Source organism: Neovison vison, chromosome 13 (genome assembly GCF_020171115.1).
Source record: "Neovison vison isolate M4711 chromosome 13, ASM_NN_V1, whole genome shotgun sequence".
NCBI lineage: Eukaryota > Metazoa > Chordata > Mammalia > Carnivora > Mustelidae > Neogale > Neogale vison.
This window is the reverse complement of record NC_058103.1, coordinates 118,243,737-118,257,564: the sequence shown is the minus strand read 5'-3', so window position 1 is coordinate 118,257,564 and position 13,828 is coordinate 118,243,737. Positions and strand designations below refer to the sequence as shown.

The 13,828-nt window shown below is 38.4% G+C and overlaps 1 protein-coding gene across 3 annotated transcripts in view; it reads right to left on the bottom strand.

Annotated features, from left to right (window-relative positions):
• Positions 1-13,828, bottom strand: part of PEAK1 (pseudopodium enriched atypical kinase 1) — a 332,635-nt gene that overhangs the window by 46,059 nt on the left and 272,748 nt on the right. For all 3 annotated transcript variants that reach the window (XR_006381652.1, XM_044230658.1, XM_044230659.1), the window contains one exon: positions 7,693-8,438. Coding sequence is in view for 2 of the 3 variants with exons in the window: in XM_044230658.1 (XP_044086593.1) it covers positions 7,693-8,438 (746 nt within the window). In the remaining variant the exon portion in view is untranslated. The remainder of the gene's footprint in view (positions 1-7,692; positions 8,439-13,828) is intronic.

Sequence of the window (13,828 nt, the reverse complement as noted above, 5' to 3'; positions counted from 1 at the left end):
CCTTGCTGAGCAGAGAGCCCGATGCAGGGCTCGATCTCAGGACCCTGAGATCATGATCTGAGCGGAAGGCAGAGGCTTAACCCACTGAGCCACCCAGGGGCCCCGAGTTATATCCTTTTCTAATAAGCTAGTGATCTATTAAGTAAGATGTTTCTCTGTGAGCTGATCTAGCAAATTATTTGAACCCAAGCAGGGGTTTGTCGGGACCTCCGATTTACAGCCCGCTGGTCAGAAGCACAGGCAACAACCTGGGCTTGTGACCGGTATCTGATGTTCGTGGAGCTGGACAGGTAAATTGAACCCTTGACCTGTGAGATATGGTGCCATCTCGAGGTAGATAAGTTGAATTGAGTTGAATTGCAGGATACCTTTTTGGTGTCCAAGAATTGCTTGGTGCTATGTGGGAAGTATGCCCCCCTCCCATTGGAAATTGAGTCCTGGAATATACAATTTAACCCCCAATTAAACCATATCTGGAGATAGGGCCTACAAAGAGGTAATTAAGGTGAAATGGTCATAGAGGAGGAGCCTTGATATGGATTAGTATCCTTATAAGAAGAAGACAACAGAGAGCCTCTATTGCCCCCCTTGGCCATGTTAAAGACACAGGGAGAAGGCAGCCATTTACAATCTAGAAAGAGAGTTCTCACTAGAAATTTTATCAGCCAGAACCTTTATCTTAGACTTTCTAGTCTTCAGAACTGTGACAAAATTAATGTCTATTGTTTAAGCCACCCAGTCTATGGTATTTTGTTAGAACAGCCTGAGCAAACTAAGACAACACCCAAAGTAACGATCTTAGTACTCAATCACTGCAACAGACTTGGCAATTAAGGGGGCATTATCCTTTGGTGTTCAAATTGCTAAATTCTAGCACTGATTTCCTTCTGCAACATTTTAAAGACCTTTTAGTCTCTTCAAGAGACAATCACACCTGTTAGCCTTCTCTATATTCCATTAGTATGGGAAGAAAACAAACAGTAAAATCTTGTTTGTGTGAGCCAACTGCTGTTCCCTTTTGCTTACATCTGCAAAGGTAGGGTTCACAGTGTCCTGGTAGTTTACTCCTCTAAGGTTGCACAATCAATTGGGTACTTCTACAAACACCCAGAGGGTCTCCAAATAGACATTTGTATTCACCATTTAGTGTAAAACATCCTTTCCCAAACCTGCCAACAACTCCCAGTATATAACCACTCGCCACCTGTTCTTTGGAGATTGCTTCTGCATCATTACAAGCAAAGAAATCAATACTAGGCCATTGATTTGGGAAAGAGACAAGATTGCACGGCAATAATACATAAAGTTAGTCAAGCCCTACTTCTCAATTGTTTTGAAAGAACAGATAGTTCAATGCCCCATTCTGAAATAGGTACTCATCCTGCATTGGCGATCTTGTAGCAATAAAGGCCCAAGATAGATGAGGCACCATAACCCCAATTGACTTAACAGCTCTTGAGTGCTACAGAGAATCTCAAAATGCCTTTTTAGACTCAACAGTAATGCATTAACTAGAATTCAGCTCCCCTCTCTGCAGTCTATCCCTCAGTTTAATTTAAAAAGTGTGGGCTGGGGCCTAGGGTCACTCTGCCAGCGCCAACAGACAGTTAAGTGGTATGGGTGCTGTAACTGCAGAGAGCAGATGAAGGTCTGGTCCAAATATGTATTCTGTCATGATAGACAGGTAAGGCTGATTGTTTAACTTATCTATTAATTTACTAAGACACCATCTGGTCTTTCTAAGCCAAATTAACATGTAAAAATCATTTAGATATGTTAATTGGTTTTGAACTAGGAAACAGAACCAATAAAAAGGGACTATGGGAATGAAGAAGAACACTACCCGTTTACCTAGAACTTTGTGTTTTTAAAAACTCACATGCATTAGCTTCCTTGATCTTAACCCCAATCCCACAGATTATCACTGTAAACATCTGAAAGAGGAGGAAATTAAGGCTCTTAAAGTAACCTAGGGAAGACACTATTGGGGAGTGAAAGGAGTGAACACTTACAGGGATTTTTGTCTTCTAAAGATTTATTTATTTATTTGAGAGAGAGAGGTGGAGAGTGAGCATGAGACAGAGTGAGAGAGCGAGCTCGCACCAGCTGGTGGAGAGGCAGAGGGAGAGAGAGAAGCAGACTCTCCACTGAGCAGGGAGCCAGGCGTGGGACCTTGAGATCATGACCTGAGCCAAAGGCAGACACTCCACTGACTGAGCCACCCTGGTGCCCCTTATCAGGGATGTTTTATTCTCTTTTAGCCAAATAGCCCCCAAAATGGGTACCATTATTATCCTCTTTTAAAGCTAAGGAAATTGAGAGTTAGAGTAGCAATTTGTGACAAAGCTACTAAGTAGCAGAGCCAGGACCTGAATCCAGATCTTTTGGACTTTGAAGTCCATTCTTCATTGGGTTCCAGTTTACGACGGCAAGGTAGGAAGATCCTGAATTCACCTCCTCCCATGGATACACTGAGTCTACAGTCACATGGAACAATTTCCTCTTTTTTTTTTTTTTTAAAGATTTTATTTATTTATTTGAGAGAGAGAGAGACAGTGAGAGAGAGCATGAGCGAGGAGAAGGTCAGAGAGCGAAGCAGACTCCCCCATGGAGCTGGGGGCCTGATGTGGGACTCGATCCCGGGACTCCGGGATCACGCCCTGAGCCGAAGGCAGTCGTCCAACCAACTGCGCCACCCAGGCGTCCCGGAACAATTTCCTCTTAAAAAAATCCAAAGGCTGGCTGAGTGATGACTACACATGAGTAAACAAGAGGAAAACCACATTGACATGGGTAGGAAAGAATAGGACACAATCTTGCCATAAACTCTACCCCTGGTGCAGCATCCCATAACAGGGAGGGAACTCAAAACCTGGAGCTTCTCCCTGAGGAATGAAGGGTTTAAATCCTACATCAGGTATCCCAACCTTTAAAACATACACTTGAGAGACAAGCCTCCAAAACATCTAACTTTGAAAGCCAACAGGGCTAAGACCCACAAGACTGTAATGTAGCAGTTTGAGAAACCCCTCTTAAAAAGCCTACCTGCTGGGACTTCCCTACCCAAGAGGCAGCCAATTGTGTCTGGACTTAAAGTGAAGGAGGCTCATCTGCTTATATTAAAGCACCAGTGTGAGGGGCAGGCATCTAATATAACACACACACATCTAGGAGCCAGCTGGAACACTTTGTCTTTGTCCATACAAAGACTAGCAGGTACCATCTTCATGCTCTCCCTTTGCCAGTCTCCAGGGCACCAGTATTCCATAGAATGGAACTTTTATGGGTGTCTGGTGGCCTGATTTTTATAGCTGTTTTCTAGAGGATGCTTCTTGATTGCTTGGCTCTGGAGGTCAGGTGAGTTTGTGTTTCTGGTCCCCTGGGATTGTAATGATAAGTATCACCCAGAAAAAAAGCTTATCCTCCTGTCTGGCACCCTCAATTTTGTGATTACTATCAGGGGACACCCCTAAATCATCTGGTTCTGGCAGCCACTGAGGGTTATGCTCATGGATCCCACAGAACTGCAACCAACGGAGAAAGAGTTCTTAAAAATCGACCACTCCCAGAGCAAAGCAATAGGTAACAGACCCCAAGAGAGCTTGGCCTTTCTGTGAAGGAGGCCTATTAGCTAACTAGGGCCTCCAAAAATCTCAGAGAGACAGTGCCATCTTTCCACTCACCCTCTACCAAGCTCCAAAGTGCCAGGATCTCCTGGAAAGGAGTTATATACACATCCAGTGCCCTAGTTTTTGTCTGGTGTCCCAGGTTATAATGGCTGCTGCCCAGAAGATGTTCCTAGATCACCTGGCTTTGGTGGCCGGGAGCCTGCATTCCTGAGTCCCATAGGACTGTGGCAGAGAAACAGTTTCTGGCAGGCTTCTACTCCCAGGGCCCTGTACAGAGAGTGGTCTGAGGCATACTTCCTAGCCTTTCTGTGAAGAAGGCCACTTTGCTTATCCTGGAACATTGGCCTGAAGGGCAGACTTCAGGTTGGGCACATATTAAGTGGCCTAGGGAGCTGCTCTGAAGGAACAGAGGCTATCGATACCATCTTGGTGCTTTCTCTCTGCTTTGCTCCAGCTCACCAGTATCACACAAGAGACCCTTGTCTAGAGCCCTGATGTCTATAACTGCTTCCCAGGGGAAAACTCCAGATCTGCCTGTGCTTGCAGGCCCACAGGACTGTATATATTTGCACATTTTTAAAAGGGGATGCCTGAGGGTCTGGCTTCTAGTCAGCCTGAATTTAGGTGCTCATACTCTCCCCTTTAGGACACTGTTAGGTCTTGGCATATTCTCAACAACTGGGAGCTATTAAAAATATAATAGGCTTCTTGAACAGGCACAAATTTGAGAGATGACAAAGAGCTGGGGCAGGGTTGAATGACAAAGTTCATCTACATGAGACAACTCCTTTATGGCTGAGAGAGGAGGCTGTATCCTCCTCTCTCAGCCATAAGGAATGGTACTGTATATTGTATCATCTACTGTATGGAAACAGAGATTCAAGGCAAGTGAAAAAACAGAAGGATATATATCAAATGAAAGAACAAGATAAAATCCCCCAAGGAAAAAGAACCTTAATGAAATGGAGATAAGTAATTTACCTGATAAAGAGTTCAAAGTAATGGTCAGAAAGATCTTTACTAAATTGGGGAGAAAAATGGATGAATACAGCGAGAACTTCAACAGAGAGATGGAAAATATAGGAAAGTACCACACAAAAGCCACAGAATTGAAAAATACAATAACAAAATAAAAAATACATTATAGGAGTTCTGGGGCACCTGAGTGGCTCAGTTGGTTGACTTTGGCTTGGGTCATGATCTCAGGGTCCTGGGATTGAGCCCCATGCTGGCTGGGCTCCCCACTTGGCAGGGAGTCCACCTGTCCCTCTCCCTCTCTCTCTGGCCCTCCCCTGTTCATGCTCACTCTCTCTCTCTCTCTCTCTCTCTCTCCCTCCATCCCTCTCAAATAAATAAAACCTTAAAAAAATACACTATAGGGGTTCAACAGCAGACTAGATGAAGCAAAAAAAAAGGGTCAATCAACTCAAAGATGAGGTGGTAGAATTTTCTGAATCAGAGCATCAGAAACCAACAAAAAAGAAAAAATGTGCAGACAGCTTAAGGGATGTAGAAAACAGTATCAAATGGACATTTGCATCATCGGGCTCCTAGAAAAAGAATTGAGAGAGAAAGGGATAGAAATCTTATTTGAAGAAATAATGGCTGGAAATTTCCCTAACCCGGGGAAACAAACGGATCCAGATCCAGGAAGCCTGGAGAGCTCCAAATAAGAGGAAGGCTAATGAGACCCACACCAAGACAATTAAAATGTCAAAAGTTAAAGACAAGGAGAAAATATTAAAAACAGCAAAAGAAAAACAACTTGTTATATACAGGAAACCCCCCATTAGACTATCAGTAGATTTTTTAGCGGAAACTTTGCAAGCTAGAAGGGAATGGTACTGTATATTCAAAGTACTAAAAAATACAAAACAAACCCCACATACACAAATAAACCCACAAAAACCACTACTAAACTGGCCTTACAAGTAACAAGAACACATATTAAAGAAAAAATATCACTGGAAAGATAGCCATATAGTAAAGTTAGTGGATCAATCACTTATAAAGCCAGTATAAAGACTGAAAGACAAATAGTAAAAATAACTATGATTACAACAATAAGGGATACACAAAATAAAAAGATGTAAACTGTGACATCAAAAAAACATAAAATAAAAAAGAAACCATAATATGTATGGATGGAAGAATAATGATTTTGAGCTTTACAATGGAATGAAACTTAAGTTGTAACAAACTTAAAATAGACTTTTGTAGATGTAAGTTGTTATATGTAAATTCATGGTAGCCATAAAGGAAAAAACACAAAAGATAAAAGAATATAAGCATTCCACTAAAGAAACCACAAAGGGGGGTGCTTGGGTGCCTCAGTGGGTTGAGCCTCTGCATTCAGCTCAGGTCATGGTCTCAGGGTCCTGGGATCAAGCCCCGCATCGGGCTCTCTGCTCATCAGGGAGCCAGCTTCCCCCTCTCTCTCTCTGCCTGCCTCTCTGCCTACTTGTAATCTCTATCTCTGTCAAATAAATAAATAAAATCTTTAAAAAAAATAAGAAAGAAAGAAACCACAAAGGAAGAGATCAAGAGAAGAAAGAGAAAAGACCTACTAAAATAGCCCCAAAAGAATAAACAAAATGGCAATAAGCACAACCTATCAATAATCACTTCAAATATAAATGCATAAATTCTCCAATCCAAAGACAAACAGTGGATGAATGGATAAAAAAATATGACCCATCTATATGCTGTCTAAAAGGGACTCACTTTCAATATATGGACACATACAGACTCAAAGTGAAGGACGAAAAAAGATATTCCATACAAATGAAAACCAAAGAAAGCTGCAGTAGTTATATCAGACAAAATAGACTTTAAAACAAAGACTGCATTAAGAGACATAATGATAAAAGGATCAGTCCAGCAAGATGCTTTAACATTTGTTAATATTTATGCACCCAACATAGGAGGACCTAAATACATAAAGCAAACACTAACAGACCTAAAGGATGAAATTGATAGCAATACAGTAATAGTAGGAGACTTACATCAATGGATCGATCATTCAGACAAAAAAATCAACAAAGAAACATCAGCCTTAAATGACACAGTAGACCAGATGGGCTTACCAGATACATACAGAACATTCCATTCAAAAGCAAAGGAATACACATTCTTCTGAAGTGCACATGGGACAATTTCCAAGAGAGATCATATGTTAGGCCACAAAACAAGACTTAATAAATTTAAGAGGACTGAAATTTTATCAAGCATCTTCTCTGATCACAGTGCTATGAAACTAGAAATTAAATATACAAGGAAAACTGGGAAATTCATAAATTTGTGGAGATTAAACTACATGTTACTGAACAACCAATGGGTCAAAGAAGAAATCAAGAGAAATAAAAAAAAAAATCTTGAGACAAAAGAAATTGGAAATGTAACAAAGCCCATGCTTTATTTATTACATTCATGAAAATTATGCATTATTTACAGTGAATGTAATTGGACAAGAATTCTTGATGTTAAGAATTTTAGCTTTCTTGAAGAAGTGATTTGTCTGGAATGAGTAATATACAGTTAAGAAATTAATATGTGACAAAATGGATAAGGTGCTGGCTATGGAGTCAGAGAGATCTGTATTTAAATCCCATCTCTCCTAATTGCTAGGTGTGTGACCCTAAGCAAATCAGCTCACCTGTCTGAGCGTTAGTTTCCTCATCTGTCAAATAGGTAAAAAGATCTTAATCTCATAAAACTGATATAAAGATCAGATTATGTAACACCAATAATGTTCCTGGCACATCAACAAATACTGGTTATTTTTCTCTATAAAAATGTTTCTCCAAGAAGCAGAAGAGTCCTAGAATAGGGGCAGACAAGGGTCTCTTATCTGTTAGAGAATAAAGACAGAAACAGAGTGGAAGGCACGTATTTGTACAAGTAGCCTCTGAAAACAGTCACAGCTTACTATAATATCTGATGTAAAGTAGATAGATGATCAGTAACTTTTTGCTGAATGGAGGAATGCAAGAAAGAAGAACAGACTCAACCCAATAACAATGTGCTGGGTAAGATTAAAATCAGATTTATAATATTTTCTTACCTTGACTGCATAGTTATTAAGTGGATCTTTTGCATATGAAGCTGTATAGTAAACTGCATCACCTGCCTCACAGCATGGCTTGTCACTGGTTAGCCTGAAGTCTGACCAGCTGTCCACCCCAAAACGGAGCTGGTCTTTCTGTCCAGCCATGAAGAGGTCTTCACATTTTATAGCCAGTTTCTTCAAGGCATCTGTATGAAGGCTTCGGATTTTACCCACAACTTCTTCCCGATTCTCAAGTCCCCGATAAAGTGCTTGTCTCTGTGGCTTCTGCATGCTTCGTCCTTGCCTGCAAGAGGGACCACGCCGGCTAGACAGGGACTCCATGCTGTTGGAAAATCTATCCTTAATACTGAGAGTGGTTAAGCTGGAGATACTGTTCGCTGCTGAAGGGACAGGTCTCTCCTTGTGCAAAGGTCTTTCCAAGGAGTCATAAGACTCAATGTCCAGTCCCTTGAGTTCGTAACTGATGGAAGAGCCAGCACTACTGGCATCCCAGTTGGGGTCAATATCATAGGTGGGATTAGCCATTACACAAAGACTCGTTTCCATGGATTTTTGGAGGTCTTTGGGGATTGGTTCTGTATTGGCTCTTATGATCATTTTCTTTGGCAGTGGGGGTGGCGTAGGTTGGGAAGCGTTAGGTGCTTCTTGGTCTGTTTTCTCAGTGAAGACAATGCCATCATCCAAAGTTCCCTTAGGCTGCCGTGGATGTTTGGGTGGTATCATGGCTGCTCTAGATTGCCCTGTATTGTTTTAAAAGAAAGAAAGAAAAATAAGTTAAGTTTTTATTCTTGTTACATAATTGAAACTCAAGGATAAACAAGTGATGTGGTCATGAGAGTATAAGAAGTCAATGCCTTAATTGAAAATGGTTGAAGAAAATCAACGTAAGACTTGGTTGGTAGGAGCAAAAAAAATGTGAACAATGTCTCAGCATTTCCATGCCAGAGAAGAGGGTAATGGGCTTTGTTTAAAAAAAAGAATTGAGATTCTCTACTCCTGCCTTCAAGAGTGTTGAATATGAAAGAGTGACAGACACTCAAATAATTTCATTGTGGCAGAGTAGAGATGAAAGCATTTGTGGATTAAGAAAAATACTTGGAAGCATTTTAAAAAACAATTGAAACTAGCAATGGGACCACTAGACTGATGCTCAGAAGATACCATTCTGCTTTTTGAACTTTGTTCCAAAGTTGCACTATATTGTATTTAGCACCTGTCATTTTCAATCCAACACATATGAATATGATTTCATAAACCATGTTACTTTATTTCACCACAGAGATGGATTCTAGCACTGGTCTTAAACTGGTTTATGTATAAATTCTTGCAATTGGGATAAGGAGAACAATACATATGAACAGTCAACTGCTCTTCCAAACATCCTTCACAAACTCTTACCATTCTGTTTTATTTTGGGGGGTATATAAACTGTGATTTGAGCAATACTACTTTTGAACATCTTTTACAAGCCCTAGTTATAGGACCAATTACTCTGCTTCCTTTCTAGCACTTGCACTTATAAGAAAATAAAATGCAGATGTGTGATAATGAAAACATAACAATCCCAAATCCTTGGGATGCAGCAAATGCAGTTCTAAGAGGGAAATATATAGCAATAAAGGTCTACCTTAAGAAACAAGAAATAGCTTGAATTAAAAAAAACAAACAAAACAACAACAACAAAAAACCTAACCTGACACCTAAAGGGACTAGAAAAAGAAGAACAAACAAAACCATAGGGGTAGAAGGAAGGAAATAATAAAGATCAGAGCAGAAATAAATAGCATAGAGACTAAAAAACAAAGGAAAAAAACATGAAACCAAGAGGTGGTTCTTTGAAAAGATAAAGAAAATTGATAAACCCTCAGCTAGACTCATTATGGAAAAAAAAAAGAACCCAAATAAAATGAGAAACAAAAGAGAAGTAACACTGTCACGATAGAAATACAAAAGAATATAAGAGAATAGTACAAAAAGTTATATGCCAACAAATTAAACAACCTAGAAGAAATGAATAAATTCCTAGAAACATATGATTTTTGAAAACTGAATCAGGAAGAAATAGAAAATCTGAACAGACCAACTACAAAAAATGAAATTGAATAGGTAATTAAAAAAAAAATCCCAACAAAGTCCAGGACTAGATGGGTTCACAGGTGAATTCTATCAAACATTTAAAGAAGTGATAATACCTATTCTTCTCAAACTAGTCTAAAAAATAGAAAAAGAAGGAAAGCTTCCAAATACATGATAATACAAATAAACACAAGGCCAGTATCACCCTAATACCAACAGCAGACAAGGACACTACAAAAAATAAAAAAAAGAGAGAGAACTACAGGCCAATATCCCTGATAAACATAGATGCAAAAATCCCCCCCCCAAATATTAGCAAACTGAATTAAACAATAAGAGGTTATTCACCATGATCAAGTGATACTTATTCTGGGGATACAAGGATGGTTCACTATTCACAAATCAATCACAAACACCACATCAACAAAACAAAGGATAAAAATTATACGTGTTATGTTATTAGATGCAGAAAAAGCATCTACCAAAACTCGACATTCATTCATGATAAAAACACTTGTCAAAGTTGGGTTAGAGGAAACATACTTCAACATAATAAAGGCCATATATAAAAAAGCTGCAGGCAACAACATTCACAGTGGTGAAAAACTAAGAGCTTTTCCTCTAAGATCAGGGACAAGATAAGGATGTCCACTCTCACTACCTTTACTCAACATAGTAATGGAAATCCTAGCCAGAGTAATCAGACAAGAAAAAGAAATGAGTCATCCATATTGGTAAAGAAGTTAAACTGTCACCATTTGCAGACAACATGATACTATACATAGAAAACCTTAAAGACTTCACTAAAATACAACTACAAGGGGGCGCCTGGGTGGCTCAGTGGGTTAAAGCCTCTGCCTTTGGCTCGGGTCATGATCCCAGGGTCCTGGGATGGAGCCCCACATCGGGCTCTCTGCTCTGTGGGGAGCCTGCTTCCTCCTCTCTCTCTGCCTGCCTCTCTGCCTACTTGTGATTTCTCTCTCTGTCAAATAAATAAAATCTTTAAAAAAAAAAAAAGAAAAGAATCTCTGTTAAAATACAACTACAAGTAATAAATGAATTCAGGAAAGTTGCATGAAACAAAATTAATACCCAGAAACTGGTAGTGCTTCTGTATACTAGTAAAGAAGGTAGCAGAAAGGGAAATTAAGAAAATAGTCCCATTTATAATTGAACCAAAAACTTGGGAATAAAGTTAGCCAAAAAGGTGAAAGACTTGTATTCTGAAAACTATAGACACTGATGAAGAAAATGGAAAGATATTCCATGCTCATGGATTGAAAGAATTGATATTGTTAAAATGTCTATATTACCCAAAAGGATCTACAGATTCAATACAATCCCTATTAAAATAACAACACTATTTTTCACAGAACTAGAATAAATAATACCAAAATTTGTATGGAACCACAGAAGACACCAAATAGCTAAAGAAATCTTGAGAAAGAAAAACAAAATTGGAGGTACCACAATTTCAGGTTTCAAATTATACTGAAAAGCTATGGTAATCAAAACAGTATAGTATTGACACAAAAAAGAGACACAGAGATCAGGAGAACAGAATAGAGAACCCAGAAACAAACCCACAATTATATGATTAATTAATCTATGACAAAAGAGGCAAAAATACACAATGGGAAAAAGATAGTCTCTTCAGTAAACGGTGCTGGGAAAACTGGACAGCTGTCTGTAAAAGAATGAAACTGAAGCACCTTTTAACACCATACATAAAAATAAACTCAAAATGAATTAAAGACCTAGATGTGAGACCTGAACCCACAGAAATCCTAGAAGAGAAAACAGGCAGTAATTTCTTTGACATGAGCTATAGTAATTTTTTTCTAGATACGTCTCCTAAGGCAACAAAAGCTAAAACAATATACTGGGACTACATCAAAATTTTAAAAAAAAATATCTTTTGCACAGCAAAGGAAACCATCAACTGAACAAAAAGGCCAGCTACCAAATGGGAGAAGATATTTGCAAATGATATATCTTCTAAGGGATTAATATCCAAAATATATAAAGAACTTATCCAACTCAACAACAAAAAACCCCAAACAATTTAGCTAAAAAATGAGCAGAGGACCTGAATAGATAACGAAAACATACAGATGGCCAACAGACACATGAAAGATGCTCAACATCACTAATCATCAAGGCAATGCAAACCAAAACCCCAATGAGGTATTACCTTACACCTGTTAGAATGGCTAAAACAAAATAGACAAGAAATGACAAGTGTTCCTGAGGATGTAAACAAAACAGAACCCTCATGCACTATTGGTGGGAATGTAAATTGGTATAGCCACTGTGGGAATCAGAATGGAGGTTCCTCAAAAAAATTAAAAATAGAAGTATCATATGATCTAATAATTTCACTTGGGTATTTAACCAAAGAAAACTAAACATAAAAAAGGATAAGGTTTTGCCATTTGAGATAGCAGGAATGGGCACAAAAGGTATTATGCTAAGTGAAATAAGACTGAAAAAGACAAATAACATATAATTTCATTCATTAGCAGAATCTAATCCTTTCCAAACAAACAAAAAACCCAAATGAATAAGCAAACAAAAGGCAGAATGAGACCTATAAATATAGAGAACAAATGGATGGATGCCAGTGGGGAGAGAGGTAGGGGTCTCGGCAAAATGGGTGAAGGGGAGTGGGAGATAAGTGGGAATAAGTCGAGGAACAAAGGCATGGCAAAACGAATATAACCAATGCTCTTAAAACAGTGATGTACGGTGACAGATGCTAGCTACACGTGTGGTAATGTATAAACAAATACACCTGTGAAAAATGACATCTTTTCGGCTTATTGTATAATGGGGAGAGACATTATTATTTTTTTTAAGGCAGAGAAATATGCCATGGAACTTTTATAAAAGTTATTATAATTAGTAAAGTTATTAAAATGAGGCCTACTGAGAAAGAGTATAATGCTCTGTTATGGGATGAATTATGTCCTCTCTCCCAAAATGTTGAAGTCACAACCCCTGGTGCCTGTGAATATAACCTTATTTAGAAATAGAGACTTTGCAGAGATAATCAAGTTAAGATGAGGTCATTAGGGTGTACCTTAATCTAATATGACTGGTGTTCTTATAAAAAGAGGAAACATCATATAAAAAGGGACAAAAGGGAAAACACCATGTGGTGAAGAGGCAGAGAATGCAATAAGGCAGCTGCAAGCCAAGGATGTCAGGGATTGAGGGCCACCCCCAGATGCTAGCGAGAGGTGAGGAAGGATTCAATCCAGAGCCTCAGAGAGGCTCTATGCATCTATGTTTATACAGTATACAACTGTATTTCTACACACTAGCAATGAAAAATCAAAAAATTATTATTAAAAAAGAATTCCATTTACAATATCATCAAAAACAATATAGTATTTAGGAATAAATTTAACAAAAGAAGGGCAAGACTTGTACACTGGAAACTAACCAACAATGCTGAAAGAAATTAAAGACCTAAATAAATGTAAAGACATCTATGTTCACAGATCAGAGACTTAATATGCTAAGACAGAAACAATTCCAAAACTGTTCTGAAGATTTAATGTAATCCCTATCAAAATCCCAGCTGGCTTTCTTGCAGGAATTGACAAGAGAACCCTAAAATTCATATGGAAATAAAATGAATCTAAAGTAACCAAAAAAAATCTTGAAAAAGAAGAACAAATTTGGAGAACTCACATTTCCCAATTTCGAAACTTACTTAAAAACTATAGGAATCAAGATTGTATGTATTATGTGTTGGGGGATGGGTGAAAGGGATTAAGAGGTACAAACTTTCAGTTATAAAATAAAGTAACAGAGATGAAAAGTATAGCATAGGAATATAGTCAATAATACTGTAATAACTTTATGATGACAGATGGTAACTACACGTATCTTGGTAAGCATTTTGTAATGTCTATAAATGTTGAATCACTATGTTGTACACCTAAAACTAATAGTTGTACATCAATCACACTTCAATTAAAAATAAAAGATTGTGTGTACTAAGAATAAAAATATAGATGAATGGACTAGAATTGAGAGTTATAGA